Source organism: Perca fluviatilis, chromosome 14 (genome assembly GCF_010015445.1).
Source record: "Perca fluviatilis chromosome 14, GENO_Pfluv_1.0, whole genome shotgun sequence".
Classification (NCBI taxonomy): Eukaryota; Metazoa; Chordata; class Actinopteri; order Perciformes; family Percidae; genus Perca; species Perca fluviatilis.
In genome coordinates this window covers 26,884,450-26,912,367 of record NC_053125.1, presented here as the reverse complement: position 1 = coordinate 26,912,367, position 27,918 = coordinate 26,884,450, and the positions used below count along the sequence as shown (strand labels likewise).

The following is a 27,918-nucleotide window of genomic DNA, read 5'->3' as shown; positions in this document are numbered from 1 at the left end:
CATCCACGCAACACCCTGCTGTGATGTTCATACGCACAGAGTAGTCAGGATCGCGTCGGAGACTGCACTACTCAGTATGGACACGATGTGCCCTGCTATGACTTGAACTTCCATGACTACCTTGAAGTCACTGTTCCATTATCTTTAATGTGACATTATTTGCCACTCTTCATCACCCCTAACCGGCCCCGTCCGGGCACACCGCCACCAGTAGTCTGGGTCTGCCGAGAAAAATGTCTCGAGATAACTCTATTATGATGTGATACTATAAATAAAATTGAATTGTATTTTATGTGTGGGTGTGTGTGTTTGAGTATGTAAGAAAAAGTTTATAATATATAAAAGTATAGTCTGATTGATTGAGTCTGACTTAATCAACTTTTTTTTGTATGTCCTTCTCTGCCCATACAGCAACGTTGTCAATAATATCCTCTGTTGTCTTTTAGATCAATTAGAGAACTCTCTGAAAGACATTGTATGTGCTGTGGAAACTTTTCTAGAAGCTCAACAGGAATGGGAGGGTCTTAGCTACATACCTTTTTAGTTGTATTCTGTCTAGATACTCAGACAGTCAGCAGCAAGACATCATGGAGGTTACAGCTCTCTACTTCAGACAGTGTGAGTAATATAATATAATAGTTACATGTTATATCCTGTTATAGTTATTATCATATATATTTTCATATTTATGTTAAGTTGCCAAACACGTAAAATAACATGAAATTAAATACATGTAAGACAAATATATTTAAAATCTAAAATATATTTTATGTTGTTCTGATATATTATGCATATCAAAGCTTTTAATCTGGCTTACTCACAATAACTTATAATGTGTGTAAATTTCTTAACTTGTGTCACACTTTTTCTCATGCTCCGTCATGTCTTTTCTTTGTCATTGCCTGTCTTGTTGTTTTATTGTGTATTTATCTAATGTAAGATGACCTTGGGTGTTTTGAAGCCTCCAAATAAAATGTATTATTATTACAGTAATATAATTGCATTTTATTTATCATGGAAAATTACTAAATATAAAAGCTGTGGCGAGTAAAAACTAATTGAACAATATGATCATGTAATATAATAAAGTATTACATACATGCCTATTTTATTAATGATATTCAATGTTGGACATAAGGAGAGAAAATTAGGAAATTTAGAACCGAAACAAATTCCTACGTAAAAATATTACCTTCTTCAAGTGAAGACTAATCATGTAAAGAGATGGACAGCAAAGCAGGTACATGTTTATTATTGAACAAAAAAAATTGCTTGATATTAGAGAGGTTTGATTTTAGTTATATCTGAACTTGATATATAGCTATAGATATATTAGTCAATTCAATCAATCAATAAAAATACTAATAAGTCAATCCTTTAACAACCGGTGTGTTTGTTTTAAAACTACCTTAAAAGTATAGCTGAATATGACATTTATTTTCAAGAGTAAAGAAATCACAAGAGTACATATGTTAGGCATCACAGCACTTCGATGAAGGATGTAATACAACAGTGTTCCTCCAATCATGTGTATTTAGCTTTTCAAGAAACATACATACATCTGTATCTGGTATAAAGCTCTAATATTTGTATTTCTAGTGATGGATGTGTTGCTGCTACTTGCTGTACAAGTTCAGAACTGCAATGCTAAGAAAGCTGGTAAGTAGCAATTAGCATGTATAAACAAAATCATTTTTACAATTGTTTAATTTAATTAATTAATTACCAATTTATTTGCCTGTAAATTGCATAATAGGATTGCTTCATTCTTTATGTAAGCAGTAATTTGATCAAATAATACATTTGTCACCTGCTGTCAGTTAGAATGCATAAGTGTATCAACTAATTTTAATTATGAAGTACAGTATTAATAATTTTGTATGCATGTTCATTTTTTTAAGTAACAGGTTTGGTAAAATGCCTCTTCTGTAACTCCCTTTCTCTCTGTCACAGATGCAGCTTTTCCTCATATTACTCCCAACAAACTGCAGTTTTTGAATATGAATCCATCTCTGTGGGGTGTAGTGGGGAGTTGGATTACCCATCTGAATGGAGAGTGATGAGGAAGCTGAAAGAAGTTCCAACAAATACTACCCAATGGGAAACAACAGGAACCATTACCATTGAAATTGCCTTTACATCAGACAGTGGAGAATACTGGTGTGAAAATAAAGAGGGCGAAAACAAGCGCTCAACATTACCATCACTGGTATTTATCCACTACTAAAGAGAGATTTTAGATGCCAAAACATGCCCCTTTTATTTTTCAGAAAGGTCGGCATCTCAACAATACTACATTTTGAGGATATTTTGGGCATATGCAAGTAAATTCTGTCTGACATAACAGCTGCGGTTTAAAAAGAAGCTAAGTGATAAAGTCTAATGTATACACCTTGAAATATTGGCCTCTGAATGTGTTTTCTACATATGACCTGTGAAAATTGGCAAGAACATCCTCAAGAAACCCAGAAACCCTTGCAATCCAATGAGGAAAATTGTAATGATGTTTCTTTTGTTTAGCTGGTGATGTGATCCTTCAGAGTCCCACGGTTCCTGTGATTGAGGGGAGAAAGTGTGAGTCTGTCCTGCAGAAACAAAATGTCTGTCACCAACCTCCCAGCTGATTTCTATAAAGATGGCCTCCTCAGTTCAACTGGATATAAAGGAGACTTCAACATCAACAATGTTTCCAAGTCTGATGAAGGACTCTACAAGTGCAGCATCTCTGGAGCTGGAGAATCACCAGAGAGCTGGCTGTCTGTCAGAGGTGAGAACCAGTTTTTCAAAAATGTATCCGTTTGTTGAAAGATCAAGCTTGCAAGACCTCAAAATGAAATGATACTGTATATCTCAGTTGATTCCTTTCTGCCATTGATTAACACTCATTTTAGTTGTTCATGGCTGTTTATCTTTAATAACCATGTCATTCAAAATATTTATAATATTAACTGTTTAGGTGGTTCTGTGATGTTGGAGACTCCTGTCCTTCCTGTGATAGAGGAATATGCTGTGACAAGTTTTTTATACATTGTAGCTTTAAAGTTATATAATGGTAGAAGAATGGTGTTCAAATTCAAGAATGCCTATTATGCTTTTTTTGGGGATTATTCCCGTCTTTTAGTGTTTATTTTTTTGTGTATGATTACGATGTATAAAGTATAACGAAAACACATTACACTCCAAATGGAGCTTTCTCTCCCATAGAGCCGGAATTTTTGTCTCAACTGCCTACAAACACCTTGCCCACATTCCAAATTCCTCAATTTGTGATGCCATTTATCCAGAAAGCCAGCCCAGTGTTTCATTTTGTTGCCCATTGGTGGTCTATAAGTGTTTTTAAGAAGTGATTTAAAAGAAGTCACGGATTCAACAAGCATCTCTATATGATTCTATATAAATGAATTTGCCTCACCTTATGTATCCTATCAAGCACATAATGCATTGAAACACCTGTTTTCTCTGTCTTTGCAGCTTCACAGAGAGACTCATCCCTCCTCACATTGCTCCTGTCATATTTACCTCATCTTAAGGACTGTTTTCACCATTTTAATGGTGGCTCTGCTACTGCTGCTGCGGTGGGACTGCTGCACTCTGGGAAACTCAGTCACACAAAAGCAACTGATTCCCTCTAACTGTAAATGTGAAAGTAACTGCCAGATGGAACAAAGAGTAAACGACAGAGAATACCGCAGTACAGAGTTTAATGAATGACCTTGGTCAATAAGATAAAGTATTTTATGTACCATCATACTTCAATCTCTCCATCCTGTATGTGAGTAGATTAGAAGAGTACAATTAAGAAAAAAGTCATCTTATGTGCTTTTATGCTGTTTGTTTCTGCACAGTTTAGCTGCAAAAGTTTAGTACAGCTTTGAGCAACACAAACAAATGTGGCAGCCTTATTTAGATTGACTAGAAAAGGTTTCACAGTTCTGTTACCACTTGGTGTGGTTATTATCAGACTGACAAAGCAGAAAACGTTCATACAGCAACCACAGATGAACGCTTACTACTTTTCAAAAGGCCTGCTTTATATCTCGCTATAATTTTAAACATTACTGATGCTGGTGATAATTTAAGCTTCTTAGACACCCAAACACAAAAAAAAAGCTTGTAGAAAGCTGTTCTCACGAACCATGTACACATAAGCTATAAACTGGTTGGATGTTTGGGAATAAAAAACAAGGCTAAATGTAATTGTAAAGACCGCTAAACTTAAGTGTCATGTGACCCGTCCTTCCCCTGTGCCTTTGTTGGCGTGTCTCGAATTGGATGTCATATAAAGTATAAGTAAGTAAAGTTTATTTCTATAGCACATTTAAAAACAGCCCGTGCTGACCAAAGTGCGTATAGCACATTACCCACAATCTATCAAATTTCATGAATTGTGGGCATTTAGCTGGGATGCCCTTTTCCTCTGGTAACATTTTCATCACAGCTCAGCTGAGTCCAGCAAACACCATCATCTTCCAGGATGAATTGATTCATTTTGCAACATTTTTCAGGGCCGCGTCTACAGTTTACTGTATTTTACGGTTTGTTTTTAAAATAAAGAAATGACAATGGTAGCTATGATGCCTCGAAGAAAGGTTTATATTCTGCACAGCATTCACAATAAAAGGTTTATTCATTCATTTCTTTACAAAATATGGTTTATTTATTACCGCACACATACAACATTTTCAGTCAGGGTCTCAGTAAAAACATGACATTGACTGATTAATAAAAAGATTAAAATCACAAAATACAAAATTTAACCCAAGAGGCAAAAGTTATTTATCAAAACATCACAAAACTTAAAAGGCGACATGTTGAGCTATTATAAAAAGACAAAACCAATGTATATCAACTGTATATCAACAAAACCAATCTGTATATCAACAACATATTTCAATTGCATATTTCAGCTAAAAAACAACAACTGAAACTGTAATGATTTTATTATCCGTTGACTTGGAAGTGTTGGGAGGAAACCCTGCTGACCCCTACAACACTAGTCACTACACTTTGCATTAACCTACATCCTGGACTATACACCATTGCACATACTAGATATATATTTTGCACAGTATGCACTCAATCCATTCAGCCTCTATTTTCTTTCTTTTTCTAAACAGCTAATTTGTATATATGTATTTCTGTATTTGTTGTTTATTTCATCTCAATGTGCAATATGTTTGTTTATTAAGCACCAACCAACAAGGCAAATTCCTTGTGTTAATTACTTTTCCTTTTCTGTTTCTGAGTGAAGTGATTATGTGGGAGATTTTACAACCAAAATGTGTTATTTACTCTAATCTAAAGGACACAGAACAACTCAGTAAATACTGATATAATATATCATAAATTGTTGAGGATTATTTATTCACACATGCTGCACTTAGTCAGTTAAAGACGGCCTCTAATGAAATAAAATTGTCTGATATTTGCTTGGTCAGGACCCTTGGCATCACATTTTAACACTCTGGTTCCGGAACCCCTTTGTGTCATTTACGAACATGCAGGTTGAAACCACTTAATAAAATATCGTGGGTGAGGTTAAAATATGGACATTTAATTGACACCCGGGGGCACAAACCCGGTCTCATGGGTGAATTAACCTGTACAGCAGTGTTTTAGTAGCAGCAGGACAAGACGGGATGAGAAACCAAAAAACTGTAGGTACAGAGTCACAGTTTTGGGCATTTTTCATCCTTTAGGTCAGGGGTCTAAAACGTTTTTAAGCCAAGGACCCCTTAACTGGAAGAAAGATGGGGCAGGGACCCTCTACAACATATATTGTATAAAATGCTGCATATTAAACTGGGCCTACAATAAGCGCGTTGGGTGGCCCCTATACCTTTATACATACATTTTTGCATAGAATACTAAGCTATTAAAATAGTTGTTGGAATGATATTATAAATCTTACATAGACAAAGCATACATGTAGCACTGTGAATCCTTATGATTAACTATCGGTAGATGGCCTTTCTTCTGTTCTTTCTTCTGTTGCATCACTACTGAATAAATACAACTAAATAAATCACATCACAGCTCCCTGTTCTTTCTCATTTTCTTGTAACATTTCCTCATCCAAATTATTGATTTTTGGACTGACTGCGCACGAGCTGATCCATTTCTCCAGTTCCAAGTTGAGTTTCATAATCAACGTGCATGTTATCTGTGTATAAACAGGAGGGAAACTGTTTTAAAAAAAAGTTTAGAGACAGTACAAGGCAAAGGCCATGTCCTTTATAGAACCTACTCATTCATTATTTTATTCAAATGTTAGTTACTGATTACTTACTAAGTAAATCCAATTTCCAACATACAGCCTTTGTGCATTTGTTTCCAAAGAAGGAAAACTGCAGATATACAACAATGATACCAACAGCAAAACAAGACGGGGCCATAAATAAAACGCCTCTGACTGTTTTCTCTTTTGTACTAAAGTGTTAGTCTGCTTTTTGTCAAAGAAGTCAATGCCAAGATGTCACTCAGGTAAAACCGAAACGGGGTGAAGAACACAAACCATGTATATATTGGTAGATTATTTTCATTATAGAAATTGTTTTAGCAAAAGACAGACAAAGATAATTTTTGTTTACCACATTTCATCTATTCTTAAAATCGTTCTATTCTCAAACGGAATAGTTAAAAGGTTTGCGTTACCTGTACTTTGTGTTTGCGTCAAGTTTTATGGCTCAACATTTCCCCCCTCAGTGCACAGTACTGTACTGCAACTCATCTCCTCCATGGTGAAACTAAAGTAGCAACCACTGAGTTCAAATTAGGTGAAAGAATACATAAAATAGTGTGCCTATATCAAATCACTTGTTTCCAAAGCAGTAACAGGAGTATCCAGCTTTTCAGTGACTATAGTCATCGACGTACAACAGATACATATGCCTTCTATTGTACGATGGATTAGGTAAGAATCAGTAACATTGAAAGGGAGCAGAGAAGTCTACAGTAAACGCACAATAATTATTTTGTATGAACCCAAATAGATTTTAAGTGAGTGTAGTATATTTCATTGTGCAATATTTTTTATTATGTTTGTGTATATATCCCCAGGTCACTAGGAGCAGAGTCTGACTGGGACACAGTTACTCTGGTTTAAGTCCGTAATATTTTGACTTAAATGTCATATGGATGTATTATGTGTGGACTTTGTTTTAAATGTTATATTGTGTATTCTCATAATAAAATATAAAATATCCATAACTGTGTATACAATGATTGATTTTGAAATGAGTACAGCTGTATGATTGTTCAAAGTATTTCCAAAAAAATGAACAGATGTGGTTCTAAGCTCTCTCGCAGCATCAGCGTCTATTTTTATGAGCCTGACAGTTAAACCACATTTTTCTATCTTCCCTTTCTGTCCCTCACATCTGAAGTGGTTGTTTATAAGAACAGAACTGCTGTGGTTAAATACTGAAGCAGCTTGTAAAAATGTCACATATACGTATTAAATCATTAATATAATTAGAATTCACAAGCTACTGACCTGTATTATGGCATGTAAAAACCTTTGCTGCGTGTCTCCCACTTTCCTGTCTATCTGATAAAATAAAATAAAGCCCCAAAGATTTAATTTGGTCTGAAACAATTACAATATATAATTTAAACCCGCTTAACATCCTAAAATCACAGTACTGTAACTGTTAATGGGGTACTCAGTGATTTAGTATTTCTCTTCCTTAAAGAGACAGATGGTCGAAGTCAATACAGTAGAGGCCAAGCTATCCTGATTTTTAGTCCCGAGCGGCCTGTGTCGCTTCAAAAATGTTGCAGCGCCTACATTTATTATTGTTGTCTTTAGTTTAGTATGCTCCACTGTGTAATTTTATTTTTCTTATTATGCTAATATTGCAATACCTTGTCCCCCCAGATTGAACCCTGTGGCTTAGTATGTATAAAGATGTGCACTTATCTTATGAAACCAGAAGTAGTGGTTTGAACGTATTGCGCTGACTTTAGGCAGAACGATGAATAAGCAGCAGCGGTCCGCATTTTTTAAGACCGCACACTAGGTGTTGTTAGACATCTCACATGCCATATCTAAGAATAGCTTTAACTTGTCAGGGTTAAAAGGCAAGGTGAAGCCAACTGTATAAAATGTGGTGGTTTAAGATACTCTTTGGTCAGACTCTGAACCACTGTCCAGGGGGTACAGAGGGTTGTGGCTAAAAGAGATTAAGCTCTAGCATTTAGCCATGAAAACCAACAACAGCTCCAAACTGATTAGTTAAGTTTAGGAAAAAGATTGTGGTTTTGGATTAAAACACCCCCAAGGAACAAACAAATACGCATTTCCTGGATGAAAGTATTAAATTATGATATTGTATAACATTTTTACAGTCTGTGGTTTGACCCTTTTAAAACTCTTGTGCCCAAATGAGAGAAAATCCCTGCAGCCAGATTCCACATCTTGTAATATGTATGTACAGAAAGAAAATATAAAACACTTTACAGCAATACCATGTGTTATGGCCAGAAGAGGGTTTTTGATAACAGGGAGTTAAGAGCAGATATTAAAACATGGCCACTCTAGGTTCAGCAGTAGCTTACTTCTGTGTCAAGAGCATCCATTGGCCACACAGGAAGGGGAGGTTCTCACCTACATTACTTGTCAGCTGTTTTCAGTCTGATGTTCAGACAGTCAGCAGGAAGACAGCATGGATGCGCACGCTCTCTGCATCAGACTGTGTGATTACTAAGTACATCATTTGAAATTTAGCAACAATACAAGTTTAAAGGCTGTATTATTTATTACTTAAAGAGTTTGAATTACGTTGAGATATATATATATGAATAATTGTTTTACATACTTACAGACATCAAAATTCCAAATATAGACATCTCTGTCTGATACTCAGTTCTCTTTTTCGTCCCTCCAGTGATGCTTCTGGTTGCACAAGTTGACCTTAATTATTCTCAGGGAAGTGGTAAGGTGCAGTCAGTCAATCTATACTGACACAAAAATATGCCTTTTAATGTATTATAACATGGCCCTCTGGCTTAATTTCCAAGCAAAGTTTAGTCTTTCAACTTTATTATTTTAACAATATTTTTTATGCCGAGGGTGAGAATATCTTGCCAAAATATTATTAGAGTATTATGAGTTAATATAATCCATCCTCTGTATCTCTGTCTTAGAAGCTGTGATTGTTCGAACCAAACTGCAGTTCTTTGAATACAGCTCCATCTCTATTAACTGTGAGGGTTTTAACACCACGACTGGGTGGACTGTCATGAGAATGATCAAGGGAACGGGAAAGGTCAGCGAGTGTGTCAGTACCTGGGTGACAACACCAGCATCCGTCTGCGCCATCAAACCCGTTTATTCAACAGACAGTGGAGAGTACTGGTGTGAGACTGGAGAAGAGAGAAGCAACACTGTCAATATCACTATCACCGGTAATGGACATATTTATTTAAAAAAATAAAAATTGTTGATAACCCATTAACACCAAAATACGTGTATTTCATTTTGTAAAATTTCTGAGATGCAGTAAAGTTGAATTAAAAGTTTGTGAAAATAAATTCCATTGTTGTTATGTTGCGGAAGATTAGAAGTATACATAGTTTGTAGTAAATAATAATAGTGCCTTTCAGGAACATGACATACTGAAGCCTGTCTCGGGTTTTGCTGGGACAAGACCAAGAAAGGGCTCCATTGCACTTCAAACAGGAGGTGATAAAAGCATGAATTAGAGTTTTTTTAACTTTACTAAAAGTAAAGGGCGCCAAACAACCAAAACCTCCCAAAAAATGAAATTAAAATAATAAAACATGCAGTAGAAATTACAAAAAAACCTATGATTTGGGTGTGCGTAAATAACATGACTTATTCTTTTTAAAAACACTTTGGTTTCTTTACTTATTGTAGCTCTTGTTACTGTAAAGCATCTGCTAATGGTGTGTTTGAAATACTTTATTAACATTTTTTACACAGTTTATTCCTGTGCAAACATCCACACAGCACCTTAAAGCAACACTAGAGAACTTTTCTCCTGCGGGCCCCCTACAGGTATTTATTTTGTTATTTAATCCTTTTTTTTTCTAGCTGGGGGTGTGATCCTGGAGAGTCCTGTTCTCCGGTGATGGAGGAAAGCTGTGACTCTGCACTGTAGAGCGCAGAGTCACAGAAGATGTCCTCCTCGGTCCTCTTCGCAGAGTTCTATAAAGATGACCTCCCCATCGGCACCAGCTCCACAGGAGAGATGACCATCCGTGCTGTTTCTAAATTTAACGAAGGACTTTACAAGTGCAGCATCTCTGAGTTTGGAGAGTCACTGCGGAGCTGGCTGGCTGTCAGAGGTGAGAAATAACAGGGGTTAACATAACTCGTCAGTTAGTTGTGTCCAGTGTTAAATCCAAGTGTGGTGAAAAGGGTTTTAGCCATTATGCGCCCCACTAATGGGATCTGCTCCTCTTGAAACTAAGACATGACCCAACTGTAGCCGGTTTAAAAACTAAGTTAGTGTCAGTGTGTAGTTTATGGGTATTTTATTTGTTTGTTAAACTTCTCTGCACCGTTATAAAATGCTTTACTTGTATTTATCTCATTGTATCCTTTTGTGTGTTGGTGTTTTGCATGTGAAACACTTTAAATGGCCTCTGTGTATGATGATAGTATTAATAATAATACATTCATTTATATAGCACCTTTAAAAACAATAGTTCACAAAGTGCTTTTACAGAGGAAACAAAATCACATACAAATCACTACCCAAATGTACACATCATTTTAATAGTGAAAAAGGAAAGATGGGGCAGCTTTAAAGGACAGAAAAAAATGATAAAATGAAATTAACAGGTGAAATGGAAAAAAAAATGACGATAAAAGCATGACATCACACAAAAGCAAGTCTATAAAAGTGTGTTTTTAAGAAGTGATTTAAAAGAAGTCACTGATTCAGCAAGCATTTCTATAAGATGCTATATAAATGAATTTGCCCCACCTTATGTACTTTAACAAGCACATCATGCATTGAAACTCCTGTTTTCTCTGTCTTTGCAGCGCTTCACAGAGAGACTCATCCCTCCTCACATTGCTCCTGTCATATTTACCTCATCTTAAGGACTATTTTCACCATTTTAATGGTGGCTCTGCTGCTGCTGGGACTGCTGCACTCTGGGAAACTCAGTCACACAAAAGCAACTGATTCCCTCTAACTGTAAATGTGAAGGTTAACTGCCAGACAGAACAAACAAAGAGTAAACAACAGAGAATACTGAGTACAGAGTTTAATGAATGAGTTTGGTCAATAAGATAAAGTATTACATGTACCATCATACTTCAATCAATTATCTCCATCCTATGTGAGGAGATTTGAAAAGTACAATTAAGAATCATATCATCATGTGCTTTTTTAGGCTGTTTGTTGAACAGATTAGCTGCAAACATTTTAGTAAAACTTTCAGCAACACAAACAAATGTGGCAGCCTTCATTGGATGGACTAGGAAAAGGTTTCACAGTTCTGTTACCAGTTGGTGTGGTTATTAGCCGACTATCAGACTATCAAAAGAAAACGTTCAGTAACCACAGATGAACGCTTGACTATTTTTGAAAGGCCTGTGTTATATCTTATTCTACATTTAATTTTAGATACTACTGATGCTGGTGATAATTTAAGCTTCTTAGACACAAACCACACAAAAGAGACAGCATGTAGAAAGCTGTTCTCATGAACCATTGATACATATAGCTACAAAATGTAAGCTCCACATAGGGGAAAGTCGGGTGGATGTTGGGCCCAATGGTAAGCACAGCAAGAAGGTTCTGGGTTGGAATCCAGGTCTTTCGGGGCCTTTCTGTGTGGAGTTTGTCTGTTCTTCCCATGTTTGAGTGGGTTTCCTCCGGGTGCTCTGGTTTCCCCACCATCAAAAAACATAGACTAGGTTCTCCAGTCAGTGCCCTTGATCAAGGCACTGGCTCAGATCTGGAGTTGGTCCCCGGCGCTGTAAATGGCTACCCACTGCGCCCTTGAGGGATGGGTTAAATGCAGAGAGATGTATTCTGCTACATGTATGTGTATGTGACAATAAAGTACCTTTAATAAAACACAGGGCTTTAAGGCATGGAAGTGGCGTTCATCTCCCGGAAGACGTTTAGCCGGAAAAACAACAATAACATTCACCCAGGAAACCAGTGTTCCTGTACTAGTTAAGAGGACTGTTTTTTAAACCAAAGCACAATCTTTTTCCTAATGTTAACTAGTCATTTGCGTGCCTAAACATAACTGTTTTTGCTGTATGACAGTCACCTTTTGTCGACTAAACAGTTCACGCTGCTCCGCACTCAGGTTTTAAAATCGTTCTTTTTCTCAGCTAAGTTTAGATTTTTTCATAATAATGGAAATAATGGTGTTGCAGCAGCATTATTATATCAGACACACGCCACAGAGTATTAATTTAATTTAATAAAATTAATGGTAAATGTAATGGTAAAGACCACTAAACTTAACTGTCATGTGACCAGTCATTGTGCAAAAGTTTTCGTACCATATCATGAGTTAGGCTTCAGTTTTGTTTTTCAAGACGTCTCCCACTCATACATGACCCTCCCTAGTCTTTTGGTCTATGGTGGCTGGTTTTTTTTCTGACATATTAAAGTTTCTTTCAGTACAATAGCTTTCTCAATTTGCCTCTTTGTGTATCGACACATACACTATTTGTCCTACCTATGCCTATATAAATTTCTGCATGTATTTAATTTTTCGGGTTTGCTGTGTTTGTATTCCTGCCATTCTATCAAATTGTATGAATTGTGGGCATTTAGCTGGGATGCCCTTTTCCTCTGGTAACATTTTCATCACAGCTCAGCTGAGTCCAGCAAACACCATCATCTTCCAGGATGAATTGATTCATTTTGCAACATGTTTCAGGGTCTGCAGTTTACTGGATTTAACTGGGTTTTTTAATCAAGAAACGACATTGGTAGCTGCGATGCCTTGAAGAAAGGTTTATGTTCTGCGCAGTATACAAAAAAGGTTTATTCATTCATTTCTTCACAAAATATGGTTTATTTTTAATTGCCATACAACATACAACATATTCAGTCAGGGTCTCAGTAAAACATGACATTGACTGATGAATAAAAGATGAAACACAAAATACAAAATTTAACCCAAGAGGCAAAAGTTATTTATCAAAACATCAAAAAGCGCAACATATTAAACTAAAGAAAAAAAACCAATCTGTATTCAAGTATATCAATAAAAAACAAAAAAACAACTGTATATCAACAACATATCATCTCAATTGCATTTTTCAGCTAAAAACATAAACGCAACTGAATCTGTAATGATTTTATTTTCCGTTCATTTGGAAGTATTGGGAGGAAGCTCTGCTGACCCCTACACCCCTAGTCACTACACCTTGCATTAACCTACATCCTGGACTATACACCTGCCCATTTCACATACTAGATATATTTTTTTGCACAGTATGCACTCAATCCATTCAGCCTATATTTTCTTTCTTTTTCTAAACCGCTATTTTGTATACATTCGTTTCTGTATTTATTGTTTATTTTTATCAATCAATATGTTTGTTTATTAAGCACCAACCACCAAGGCACATTCCATGTTACTGACGTTTCTTATTCTGACTCTGATCGAGTGATTATGTGGCAGATCAGTCAGTAGCTTTTCTCCCTATTTAATCTTTGAGCATATTTTACCACTAAAAGGTGTTATTTACTCTAATCTGAAGGAAACAGAACAACTCAGTAAATACTGATATAATATACCATAAATTGTTCAGGATTATTTATTCACACTTACGCACGTAGTCAGTTAAAGACAGCCTCACATGAAATAAAATTGTCAAATATTTGCTTGGTCAGGACCCTTGGAGTCACATTTTGACACTCTGGTTCCAGAACCCCTTGGTGTCATTTATGAACATGCAGGGTAAAACCACTTAGGGGTTGGAAAATATCGTGGGGGGGTTAAAAGATGGACATTTGCGTACATACATGGGGGCACAAACCCGGTGTCCTGGGTGAAGTTACCTGTACGGTGTGTTAGTGTTGCAGCAGGGCAAGAGTGGAATGGGAAACCAAAACATTGTAGATACAGACTAGAGGCGGATCGGGCCGCATTTTTCTGTTCACCCCCGCCCCGTTCAACAGTGCAGTAACCGACCCCAAGCCCGACAGGCATTAAGATATTTCTGTCCGGCCCTACACAATTAAAATCAAATTTTTTTCTCATACTAATGACACGTACGCTTTTGTTTGTGTGGAAAGCCCCGCTTTATTAAGCAAATGTAGGAAGGCATTCGGAAATGTCAAAAGATGCAACAAGCGCACGTTAATTAGCTGTTGAAATGTTCAATGTGTTAACCTTTTGCTGCTTGCTTCGTTTCCGACCGTGGTCAGAAAACCAGGGGAGACTATTTACTCCAGGGCCTACGTTTTAAAATTAATAATATCAGGGTTAAAAATCTCGCTTTAACAGCAAATTCCATAGTGTAAAATATGCAGTGTCAAAGTACATGGACTCTTACAGAGTTATTACAACAACAGCTGGAGTAAGATACCGCCCAGTGTTGGTGAAAAGTACGTAGTTAAAAGACGCAGTGTCAGACGTATCTGGAAAGCTCCGCACCACCTACAACTCTTCTCAAACGGACCACACATTTTCACGGCGCCATTTTTCTTCATGTGGAACGACTGCAGGTAAGTTTCTCCTAAGTGACTATACACACATTATTTGGCATTTCCTACAGAAGCAGCATTTAAGAATTACTTTATGTCTTCAAATGTCGAATTTTAAAAAGGCTAGCGTTAACATGTGTTAAGTTGTGACCGACTCGTGTCCAGTCCATGTGCCAGCAGTATTAAGCTAATGTTAATTAACATTAACTGGCGAACATAACGTTCAAACTAGACAATGTCAGCCAGATTTATTGTAAATTATGTTAATACAATGCGGAAGGGGATTACTTCTCTTAAACTGTTTAAAATTGATATACTGGAATATTCCTAAAATGATAGGACATTTTAAGTTCTCAGGTTTTTTGAACTGGTCCATTTTAGTATGTCTAAATTTCTTCTGTGATGCCCTTTGTAACTACACTTTAATTGTGGATGCATTGCTTAATATATAGTTACGATGCCACAAAAAGCCATTTTAATCACTTAATAGTGTTTGTTTAAAACCTATTTTATAGGGTAAGGTAGTTGTACACTGTGAAATTATTATATAAATAATGATTTACTTTTGTTTATACAAGCTTTTATCCCTGTTTTTTCTAGCATTTGCAAAGTTTGGTGTCCCAGCTGTAACAGAAGGTGTGAAAGTTGTTGACAGTTCAGGGACTGAATTGGATGATGATGTTTTTGAGGATATTATAAAGGATCCCTCAACTGGGGTGCTAACAATCAACTATGACTCAGGTTTGTTTCAGTTAATTAATTAATGGATAAGTTATTTCTTTGTTTTATGGAGGTCATGGTGTCTATTAAATAAGTGTCTTAGATTATGAGGGAACTATATATATATTTTTTCTTCTTTCTGCTTCTCAAATCATGGTTAGAATCTGTCTCCATGGTGGCCTCTTCTGAGCAGTTCCAACCATCATCCCTTGACACCTTGGACTCTGAGGATACAGTCATCATTTCAGATAGCCCCTCCAGAAAACGCCAGAGGCTGGATACAGAAGCCAAGCAAGTAAGACAATTATGACATTTTAAATTCTGTTTTTGAATCAGTGAATGAGAAGTTGTTCTCAAACAGTTTACCTGGATAAATAAAGGTTAAATAAATAAAAAGTTCTCAGAATTAAAATTACATTAATATACATTGTAAATTACATGTTTTCAGTCATGATTAGGGATGTCCCGATCAAGTTTTTTTACAACCCTATCCGATTAATTTTATAAGTATCTGCTGATATCGAGTCCTGAGCAGATACTTTTATTTATTTATTGATAATATAGTGCACACTGAGTACATTAAAGTTATTGTCGCTGTCTGGAGGAGTTTCTTACCATTATTGGCTTTATCATTGGACTTTTGTAGCACTTGCAATCTTTGAGATTGGATCGGGACATCCTTTGACATCATATTAGTTTATTTCCAGTGGATATAACATGCTGAATTGTTATGCATTTTGTTTTAAGTTGGTGGAATCAGCTCTTACCAACAAAACTGGTGGGGAACGTATAATAAATGAATACAAACGAACCAAGTCCTTGACGGATGAAACGAGACGTAAAATGGTGAACATGCTGGCAGCTGACATGACAGAAAAAGAATGGGTAATTTGATAAAATAGTCCTTGTGTTCTCAATATGTAAATCTAAATCTGAATCTAAGTGAATATGACTGCACAATCCTTTCTTCATCAATTTTGCAGTACATCTCCACCCAGACAGGTGAAAGAAATGTATGCCAAAGGAATAGTGACCTTATTCCCGTACCTCGGGTGAGTTGCACACAATAATAGTTGTAATGTTAAATGCTATTGGAAGTTTTTGAATCCTACCAGACCATGTTGTTTTCAATGAAGTATCCATTTTTGTTATCCTTTCATCCTTCAAGGAGCATTATTATGATGGCAAGAGTGGAACTGGGTAATTTGGCCTGGGGGATTAAAACTATTCAGAGAGGCACCACTAAAGAGAGGCGATCATCATTTTGGAGGTAATACCGGAAAATATATGGAATAAAACAGTTGCTAGCTCAATAATTGCATTTGTTGCACAATGTTTCTTAGTCAGATAATATAATGTGAAATCTTCCTTCAGTTCTGCTAGCTCCCTCCTTCTTAGCAATTAAAAAAAAAAAATGCATCAGAGACCTACAAAACGACTGTGACTTTAAGGGTGTTGCCATGACACTGACTGGTGGAGTGATAAACTGGCCTTGCAAACCTTAGGGTGATTTAAAGCAGTATATGGCATTTTGATACATTTTCAACCCACAAACTGCAGATTTTCATAAATTGTGAAGAAATAATGTCAATGGTGTACAGTGGTTTACCTCCTTTAAAAGTTAGCCAGGCACTAAAACGTTTGAAATGATTGAAATTGTCCTGTGTTGTGTAGAATCAGCCAAAGGATCATCTGGTGAAGACATGTCTGGAGGACCAACTGTCAGATCAGAATCCCAGTTTGTTCCAGAGACTGCCCTGACTGAAGATGAGTGCAATGAAGCAATCTCACTGATGAAACATTCTGCTGATGCAGACATAATCAAGAAGAAAATGAAACTGACGTTTGTGTATCGCCGCAACATGATCCTCGACCCCCAGCAGTCAAGCAACATACTGTCTGAGTTTCCACGTTTTAAAGACGTCAAAAGCTTGGTAATTATGTTATTTTGAAAATGCTATGACAAGTGAATTGTTTTGTAAGACATTGTAGTGATACCCAATAACTAGCACCCAATACATTTTGATTGGCTGTCAAATAACTGAAATTGTCACCAACACCACCCAACTCCAGGTTGAACAGGATTTTGTTCTAATGGTCAGAGAGGATACCTCAAGCAAGCTTCTGGAAAGGGGCCGGTCGCCGTTCAAGAAAAAGATCATCAAACAATGCAGAAAGCTTCCATCCACAAGTGAGCTTGAAGAACTCTTGCTGGCAGCTGATCCTCCTGAGGATGGCACTGAATTGGATGTTGACTTTGGTAAACTGCTTGTGTGCCTACCTTGTGTTTTGTATTGCAATAAATATATCAACATTATGTGTAAATATTTACATATCAACATAATACTACAGAAGCTAGCTCTGTGAAAGATTTACGAGGACGTTCTGTAGCAGTATATTGAACAAAACGTTTGAGGTTTGACTCAGCCCTGTGGATGTTTTAGTTGTAGAACATCTTGTGATATAGAACTGCTGTCTGTCTGGGGGGTCATATGGAAAGAAAACAACATAACTGAAGTGTGTTAACATTGAACTTGTGTTGTTACAGGTTGGGACAGTGATGATCTGTCATCGGTTTTACTGCTGCTTCACCTGATTCCACCCTCTGCTCAGGGTCGGAAGAGACCAGGAAAGGTTTCCACATCCCAAGCAGAGAAACATCTTGTGGTATTCAAGAAGGTTTGTATTTTTTCTGATTTCTGGTATGAACACCTAATATTAGGGTACAAGTATTCATTCAATATTCATATTCAATACTAGTAGTGTATTGGCTCTTTCTGCATATTCTACAACTACTTGGCCATTAACTAGAGTTTTCCCTCATTTGTCTTCGCAGACTGGAACAAACATTCAAGAGCATCTCAATGCCATCACTACTAGCACTCAGCCCTATCTCCTGGCTGTTAGAGTTAAGAAGAATGCAATCCACCAGTTCTTCATCATTCTCGACAAGAATGCCATACCTTGCAGGTCAACCTCTTCTCTTGCTTTTGACGATCTATTTAAGGCACATTTTGTGTTTGGCACATGCTACGACACCATGCTCCACAACATGTACACTTTCGTTCAAACCACGTGTACAACATCGATGCTGGCAAGGTCAAGGAGAGTCCTTGTGTTGCTGAAGTCAGGGCGAGGTTACTTCATTAGTGCTTGAAGTTTCTCCTTTGAACATGAAGTGTTTTGTTTGTCAGGCTGAGTTATCTAGTTCAAATATGCTTGTTAGGCATTTACGATTAGTTCACGGTTACTTACCTGGAAAAAATCTCAGCTTTAAATGTGCTCAGACTGGATGTGGCTGTGTGTTTGACACATTTTCTGGTTTAAGGAAACATTTAAACACAAAACACACTGAGTATATTGACCAACAGGTTGACCCTGATATTTATTTAAGCAGAATTGAGAGGCAGTGACCACTAATGTAGAGCGACAGCTACAATGTCCCGGACAGTTAATGAACAACATGAGGTAGCCATATCTAATCTGTTGGAAAAGTCCAACAGGAGCACTCTAGATATGTGTGCTTCTGCTGCTGCACAACTAAAAGCAGCTGGATTAAGTCAATCTACTGTAAATAGTTTTGTTTCCTCCATGAAAGAAGTGTTTTTGAGATTCATAGTCAAGTTAAAGATGCAGCTTTGCAGTGCTTATCTCCACCAGACACAGAAAATAAGAACAGAATAGAACAATCTTTGGAAAAGTTGGAAAACCCCTTCACACCCTTAAATTTGGAAGCTAAACGAAATAAACACTTCAAAGAGAAATGGGGAATCGTAGAACCTGTTGAAAAGGTGCTTGGCACAAGATTTAACAGCAGAAGAAACAAAACAACTGGGACATACGGATCAGGTCGTTGTAACTGACACATTTGCATATATTCCTATTTTAGAAACACTAAAGGCAATTTTTCAAAACCCAGAACTTGCAGACATGTTCAAGCCCAGGCACATGCCCAAGAAAGGTGTGTATGCAGACTTGAGAGATGCCGCCTATTTTAAAAAAGTCCCTTATTCTTTATAGAAAAAGATGCATTACAGATACAGCTATTTTATGACGACTTTGAAACAGCAAACCCCTTGGGGTCTAAAAGTATACACAAATTAGGTGCTATATATTTTACATTAAGGAATTTTCCCCCAATCTTTAATTCATCATTGATAAATATTCATTTGTGTGCTCTTTTCCATGCACAGGACATCAAGCATTATGGTTTTAATTTGATACTTGAGCCACTTGTCAGTGATCTTAAAGTACTTGAGACAGAGGGACTTAAAGTTTCCCAGATTGAAAGATTTGATTCACGGTACCATAGTTCAGGTCAATGGTGATAATCTTGGGTTGCATGGTTTGTTTGGGGGACGGGTATTGTTGTCATTTCTGTCTCCTTGAGACAGTTTTCAAACTGTTCTGTGAAGATGATCCAGAAGTTGTAACTACGAACTATCGAGATGCACAAACTGCACTTTCAAACTTTACAAACAGATCCTACACTACCTCATATATATGGTGTCAAGTGCATTTGTCTGTTGAATTCACTACAGTATTTTAATACAGCCAACAATTTTTCTGTAGATATAATGCACGATATTTTAGAAGGAGTTTCTCAGTTTGAAGTCAAACTTGTCCTGCAGTACATTAAGGAAAACTAAATGCTGAACAACTGACAAGTAGAATACATGCTTTTGACTATGGTTACAATCAGCAGCGAAACCGTCCACCTAGAGTAAAGTTGATTGATGGAAGTAATGATTTGGGGTTGAATGCTATACAGTCTTGGTGCTTATTAACGTAATATGCCTTTGCTATTTGGTGATTTAATACAGTCAGATGACCAGCACTGGCATCTTCTACTTTTGCTTCTACACAGGGCTAGATTTACTAACCCTAGCGCAGTTTGCGCTTGGCCCGTTCGTTGCGTAGTTCGGTAATAGCGCCGCTATGCTTCCACATTTTGCGTAGTATTTATCAACCCTGACACCCATCAGGCAATCAGCGCGTCTTTCTCCGCCCACTATACCGTAGAATTGCGCTGTAGCAAAGCGTACTTGTGCTATGATATGGCTGAGTGCAGACTGCGATATTCCCACTGCTGATGCAATGGCTGTTTGAAATGATCCTGATGCCAATATTTGTAATGTAGGGAGGAGTTTAACAACTGCTGGAATGGGATGTGAACGCTGAGTGGGAGATTCAATTTCATCTTTGATTTCTTCCAGTAACTCTAATATTGCATGGCTGCTTGATCCGTAACGCTAAATGATGTTGTGTTCACTGACAAAGTGTGATTCTTGTGTTTAAAATATTTTCAGCCTCGCCTATGTCTTCGTCTTGCTCAAATTACTGTTGCCATTTCACCAGCGGCATAAAGGTCTACGAGGAAACTCGATTACGGCTGGTTTAGACCTGCTTTTAAGAGGCGGAGAATTTCCCCGCAGAATAGAGGCACGCTCTTACTGACAATCTTTGTAAATACCCACGAATATATAATTAAGGTGCACTTTCGCTTATCCTCCCACCTTTTGGGTGGAACTCCCACTTTCCCCACGACCCTCCCACAAACGCATATTGAAAGCGCAACTTGTCTCTTCTCGCTCATGTGGCAGACAATCTGCGATTTTTACCAAGTCGCCCTGTTTGTAAATAGCCCGCGCCGGTTACGTCCGTCTTTTGCGACCATTTAGCGCCTGGAAACAGGCGTAAACGGCATGATAAATCTAGCCCACATTGTTAACATTGTATTTTCACCAGTCCTTACAGAAGGCATGACCATTTACCTCAAACATTTAATCATTGATCATCATCAACTCTTCAAGCAGTTGTTTCCTGCAATCAATCTCTTACCAAAACATCACTTGATGATTCATTACCCTCGTAATATAAAAACATCGGCCCAGTTCTGCGCATGTGGTGCATGCGTTATGGAGCTAAACAGACTTTTTCAAGAAGCAATTAAAAAGCTTTAAAAATGTAACAAAAACATTAGCAAAAAGCACCAAAGTTGTATGGCAATGTATCGAGAGTCCTTTAGTAAGGAAAGATTAACTTTAGGTTCAGGGAAGATGGTGCACGCTTTAGTGAGCTCAAAGAAGGTCCCGAATTGCTTTCAAATTTGGGGGCTTTATTGTCTACCAGTGTGTTTTCTGCGAAGTGGATAAAACATCATGGTACAGAGTACAGCCGTGACTTCATTATCTGTACTGAGGTAGCATTTGAGATGCCTGTATTTTGTAAAATCAAAATTATTGCTGTGAAAGATGACTGTGTATTGCTCTGTGGAAAACTGATGGAAACAATGTGTTTTGATCACCATTACTATGCCTTTAAGGTCAGGATGCATCCAGACAGGGTTCAAAAGGTGATCAACATTAAAGAACTGTGTTACTTTAAACCTTTTGATGTTCAAATGAAGTATGGAACAACAGATTCCTCCTTGTATGTTGTTCACTATTGCCATTTTATGGAGACCTAAGGTCAATGTTTTTAAAAAGGGATTTGTGTTAATAAAAATGTGAAATGCATTATTTTGTGGTAAGTTGTGATTTTTACTCACTTAATAGTGTATTTGGTATAATTTGACACTAAAGAAGTGTAATATGTATACTGCTGAGATTTATTTCCGTGACACTATGCAGTGTTAGAATTTGACTCTATTTGAGCTTGTTTTTCACTGCAAGATAGTCAATTATCAACATAATAGTGTGTAACATCAACACTTATCAGAGTTATTTTACCCTTGAGTGTCAACTTTAAATAACTCCATGCAGTGTTAAACTGGACTGGAATCAAACTCAATCAGAGTTGATTTGTTATTGTAGAAGAGTAAATGATTAACTTCAAGGGTAATATGTACACTCTCCAGTGTTATTTAACCTTTAGTGTAAAATTAAAATAACACTATTCAGTGTAAAAGAGTGTTAAATCTTTACTCTATTTAGAGTTAATTTAATTATAAAATTTTAACACTATGAAAAGAGTCACTTTAACACTAATTCAGGGTGGGACCAAATACACTCAGGAATAGTGTTAAATTTAACTTCTTAAGTGTTACTTTAACTCTTCAAAATTTACTGTGTAGTGAGCAAAGGGAATGAACTTGGCTTTCAGTCTGGGGTTTATTTCGGACACCCGCACACTGTGTACAAAACTTAAACTTATTCCACCAACTGTGCTCCGGTTGCATCTACACGTCTGCTTCCTTTTTCTCTATTACTCTTCTGCCCACTTTCCCACACACACACACACACACACACATGCACTGACCTCTCTTAAAGCCGCAGCACCATTTTAAAACCAACGCCTTATCGCTGATATGAAGGAACCCCGCCCAAACCCGAACATCATTTCTAAATAGCTGTCCGAACCAGGCCCGGCCCAGGTACAATTTGAGACATGGTTTTTTGGCAAATGTTGCATTTTCACACCAGTGAGTAACATTTTTCAGCTTCTTTTTACTAAAACATTAAACATTTGATATTTTTATCCATCTTGTGTGAGTACATTAATAACAATTAAGAGACAATCATTGCTGCAATATTAATGTATCCCCTCCTGCAATGTCATCCATCTAATTTTGATGTTTTTTAACTTTGTATTACTTCAGATAAAGGACCAAATCTCTGTTGACGTGTCTTCTGCTTGTTGCAGAGTTTTATCTGCAATAACAATTCAGTACAGCTTTGAGCAACACAAACAAATGTGACAGCCTTCATTAGATGGACTAGAAAATGTTCATTTATTTCTTTTAAGAAAAGGGTCAGTACAGTTATCAAAAAACATCTGTATTTCTAGGCTATGAAACATCAATGACTGCAAAAAAAAATACTTTCTGGTTTTAGGAGTGTTAGGAGAAACTGCTGTTGGGCTGATTGTGGGATGACTGTTAATGTCTAATCTGAAGTAAACACAATAGAACAATCAGTACATTGGGACAAAAGATCAAATCTGGGTGAAATTAAATTAAAATATGCCTACTATAAATTTGTATTTAAACTTTAACCATTAATAAAACAATTGGTGATGCTGATATAATCTATCATACATTTTCAGGATTATGTAATCACACATTTTGTACAAAGTATTATTTATGTCAGTGAAGTACAACCTAACATGAATTTTACAGCAAATACAGCTAAAGAATATTATAGTACAATCTATTAAAAATGCAACATTATGCAAGACAATGAGAAAAAATAATTTCTATAAAACAAAGACACAAAGTGAAATTCAAGTTAATGCAGCAACCTGCTACATTCATTTTCATGATGTCAAATTCTTTAGTGACTTGACCTGGAGGAAGTGAGCAAAGAATAAACTGACCAAAGTTCAATGTGGTCACATCTGGTTTTGGAATGATCCGGTAGATGACAACACTGTGGATCTAATATGAATACATCATTTTTCATTTATCATCATCATTTGAGGATGGATTATTTTTCCTCTTCTCTCTCTTGCTGCTCTAACTGAATTTTGGTCTCTTCTCTCTCCATCTCTTTCAGGTGTTCATTTATTTTCTTCTTATCTCTCTCTTGTTTCTCTTTCCTTTCTGTCATTATAGTAATCATCTGCTCTGCTGTCTCCTGTAACTTTCCTGTGTTCCTTAACAGTTCATCATGTTTTATCTTTCTCCTGTCCAGATCCTCTCCTGGTCTTTACCGCTTTTCCATTTTTTTACCTGTGTCTGTTTTGGGGAGCTTCTTCAGCTTCTTGTTGTTGTTCTCTATCTGTGTCTTGTCCTCATCCAGTAGTGAGTTGAGTTTCTCTCTCTGGTTCATCAATATTGTAATCACCTGTTGTACATGTTTCAAATCGCCCTCATTCTTCTGTGATTCCTCATGAAGTTTTCCTCTTTCATGTCCAACTGAATCATTTTATCTCCTTCCATCAGATGCTGAAGTTCTGTGCTGCTGTTTGTGGTTTCTATGTTAACAGAAGAGATGGGTGTTTAGTTTGATGTTTAAACCTCTCTTGCAGAATTATCTAGCATTTAATTCCCAAATGTGACAAACATTTGGTGGAAAATCTAGTCAAATTACATGTTTTTCTTAATTAATGTATACATTTTCTATTGCTCATTACACCATGACCAGTTATATTTCTAGACTCTGATTGGCGGGAAAAGTATGGAAAAATTTTAGAGTATGGTATGAGTGGGATAACAGCCAACAAGTTGGATGTTCCATGATTGCAATGGATGACACTATGGCTAAGATCCCGTCGGGTGGTTCTCAGCCCTTCTTATCTGTTCACTCTAAATGTAATTAATGTAAAAATAGCCATCAACGAAATGTGAGCGTAACTTCAGATTTGTAAAAAGAAAAATGAAGTTTTAACTTACTGATTTGGTGTTGTCCACATTTCCCACGAAACAAAGACTGCCATGACAGACATGAAGCAGGCTGCCAAGCAGATGGTGATGCGAACAGCAGAATTACACTGGTCCATGAAGAAATCATCTAAAATTAACACAATAGATGTGTAAATACAACAATACTGTCTCTGACAAAGTAATAGCATCAATGTGTTTTTCTACCTGGAAGATGGATAGTTGTCTCTTTGGTCTGGTTGGTGTCCTTCTGCTGGACTCTGCAGGTGAAGCTGTTGCTGTGTCTCTTCTCCACAGTCACTACGCTGCTGACAGTATAGAGATCATCAGGACCTCTGACTGTCTCTGGAGGTCCAGCAGAGAGGAGGTTTCCCTCACTGTCCAGCCACAACACCTCAGGCTCTGGATACCAGCCTTCAGACGAACATTGTAGAACCACTCCATTGGTGACTTTGGATATCTTCATGTCAGGTGAGGAGACAGAACCTAAAAAAGTAGAAATAGTTTGTATATAAAGTTGTCACAGCTGATTAGTAATGCCTAATGTTTCCCTAAAGTAACAGCCCAAGTGCTCTACAATGACACCCTAACTCTTTGCTCAGCCCAAATGCCCTTTTGGTAGTCCAAAAGCCTTTTTATCATGTTATGTGTCTCAAGTGTGCCTTTCATCATCCCAAGCAATCTTCTTGTCAGTTCAATTGCCAGTACTGTCAATCCAAATGTCCTTCTGTACACCTCTGTTTGTCTTTGTGCGCCTTTGGTCAGCCTAAATGCCATTCTGCCCAGCTCAAATGTCCCTGGTTGGCCTAAATGCTGTCCCATGGTCATTCCAAGTGCCCATGTGTTTGTCCCAAGTACCTCTGTTTTAGTCCATCCATCCGTCAACCCAAATCTCCCTGTGGGTGCCCTTCTGGTCAGCCCATGAACAGTACCAAAATATCTGCCAGCATCAGATTTAGTGTGTGTTTACTGATCCAGCAGGTCTGCCAACTAATGTCTGAGAGCTTAAAAACATCAAGATTACCCATTTCCTGTTCTTGTCCTCATTCCTCTTCAGGTAGATAAGAGTAAGTAGCCCAAATGTTCTTACATTAGTTTCTCATATTTAGTATCTGACTGTTATGACTGTCACTTATGACTAATGCATTTAGGCTTTACATTCCAGAATGATATTAGATTTTTAAAGTTGCTATATGTAACTTTTAAATGTTGCTGAAAACACGTCATTTTTCATCTGATGATCATAAGTGACCTGTAACAGCAAACAAGACTAACAGTGAAAAGGGCGCTTTTGATTCTATCAATGCATTTGCCCAGTCCGATTTTTCCAGAAATCACACAAAAAATGTTAGCAGGTAGACGCCGGCTACAGAGCACACATTCTGACGGGTCACAGATTTCAGGGTAACACCACAAAAGCCTGTGTTATTGTATCCAGCCAGGTAAAAGGTAGCAGGAGATGTCTTTATTTAGGCCTAATTGTATTTTATTTTTATTTTAGAAGTTATCTGGTGTAGTTATAGCTGGAAACTGGGACAGGACCATCACAGAAAAGAAGGAAATTAATCTAAGAACAACTAATAGCTAAAAGGGAAAGTGACAGACAACGGGCGATAACATGAATCACAGTTGGTCGGGATTTTAACAGATGGAGACACTTATGGGATTGTCAATGATCCAAAAACATTCACGAATTGACCTTCGAGTGCAGTACTATGTTTCTTTCATTTATAAAAAATAACTTTGTAATCCGCAATGTGGTTGTACGCTAGCAGCCTGGATTAAATTACGTCCCTCTTCCATTTAGTGCCCGGTTGTGTTTGTGGTTGTGGTTGGCCTGAAATTTTCTTTTCACTTTCCCCTTTACTTGTGTAAAGTGTCTGTGGGTTTTTATGAAATGCGCTATATTAATCTAAGATATTATATACATTGTTTGCTACAACAAATTCTTAATGCTTTGGCTTGTAACACATTGACAGTGATACCCAGTTTAGCTAAGGATGCATCCAGGCTGAGTTACTGTACATTCTTGTTCATTGACACATTCTGTTATTGTAAATGAATGATTTTCTGAGCAAAACATTCATATTCTCTATGACCCCCAGTAACGCGTAACTCAGGAATACTGTTGGCAATAACACTACCGCTTTTGTGCAAAGCGACCACTTTAAGTGCACAATGGATTCATGCCAACTTACCTACAATAAGTTCGACAACACATTCTGTTCCAGTTTTTGGAACAAGGCATTTTTGTAGGTTCCTGTATCAGAGAGTTTTACTTTGGAGAGTTTAAGGGAAATGTCTCCACACTTTAGTTTGTTGGTGGACAGTGATGTTCTCCCCATGTACAATGGATGCTCCTCAAGCTGAAGCTCCACGCCGTCTCGTCTCAAATAGACAAATCTGGGCGCTAGGTCAGGTCTCCCACTCCACAGTCAGGTCAGTAGCATCCACAGCAGTTTTCCGGGCGTGGCAAAGTTATGTCATCACCAACCCTTTGCCACTATTGCCTGAGATGTACCCATCACCTGAGACTGACCTGAGGAAAAAAATCTGTTCATTATCCAACTCCTACATATCATTCATTGCATACCCATGACAGGTTTGTATGATATTGTACAAAAATGTATGTTTACCCATTTGTAAGATATCCTACAAAATTAGTAGCTGTACCAGCTGGTCAGGTGACCACGAGCTTAGCTGTCTCTACAGTTAAATTTAGCCGGCAAAATGTGACTGTGAGGTCATTTCAGCGGACATTACAGTTAAATTAAGCTGACAACAAGTGAGCCGTCTTGCGGCAGAGATTTAATTTTAGGCTTCAAAATGACTATTTAAGGTTAGGAAAAAAGATGGTGGTTTGGATTAAAACACTTTCCTGGGTTAAAATTGTATACTTATACTATAGGACATGACCTTCTCCCCCCAGGTTGAAAGCCTGTGGTTTATGACCCAGCCATTGTATGGCTATTTCCTGTAGGTATCACGACCATTTGTTTCTGGTCATTTCAAACCAAGTGAGGCTATGGCAGTAAAACCACTAAGTGCATTGGTGTTTCACTGGGTTGTAAAATGTATTGTATAGTGTGTTATTTGTAGTTGCCTAGCCTTTAATGACCATTATGTTACGGTATGTTTTTGATATATCTAAAGTCTAATCATGATTTACCATATGTTTGTGCTTAATTTACCTCCACCAGAGTGTATTAGGAGAAG

The 27,918-nt window shown here is 37.3% G+C and overlaps 1 protein-coding gene and 1 pseudogene across 1 annotated transcript; one reads left to right on the top strand and one right to left on the bottom strand.

Annotated features, from left to right (window-relative positions):
* The first annotated feature begins 1,601 nt into the window (after positions 1–1,601).
* LOC120572552 lies at positions 1,602–10,095 on the top strand (annotated as a pseudogene).
* A 14,615-nt stretch (positions 10,096–24,710) lies between these two features.
* LOC120572550 (putative selection and upkeep of intraepithelial T-cells protein 1 homolog) lies at positions 24,711–27,134 on the bottom strand (the record flags this gene model as incomplete). Its single annotated transcript, XM_039821878.1, has 3 exons — positions 24,711–24,832; positions 24,910–25,162; positions 26,922–27,134. Coding segments are annotated over 3 exons (588 nt in total), but the record flags the coding sequence as incomplete, so codon positions are not given.
* Positions 27,135–27,918: the final 784 nt, after the last annotated feature.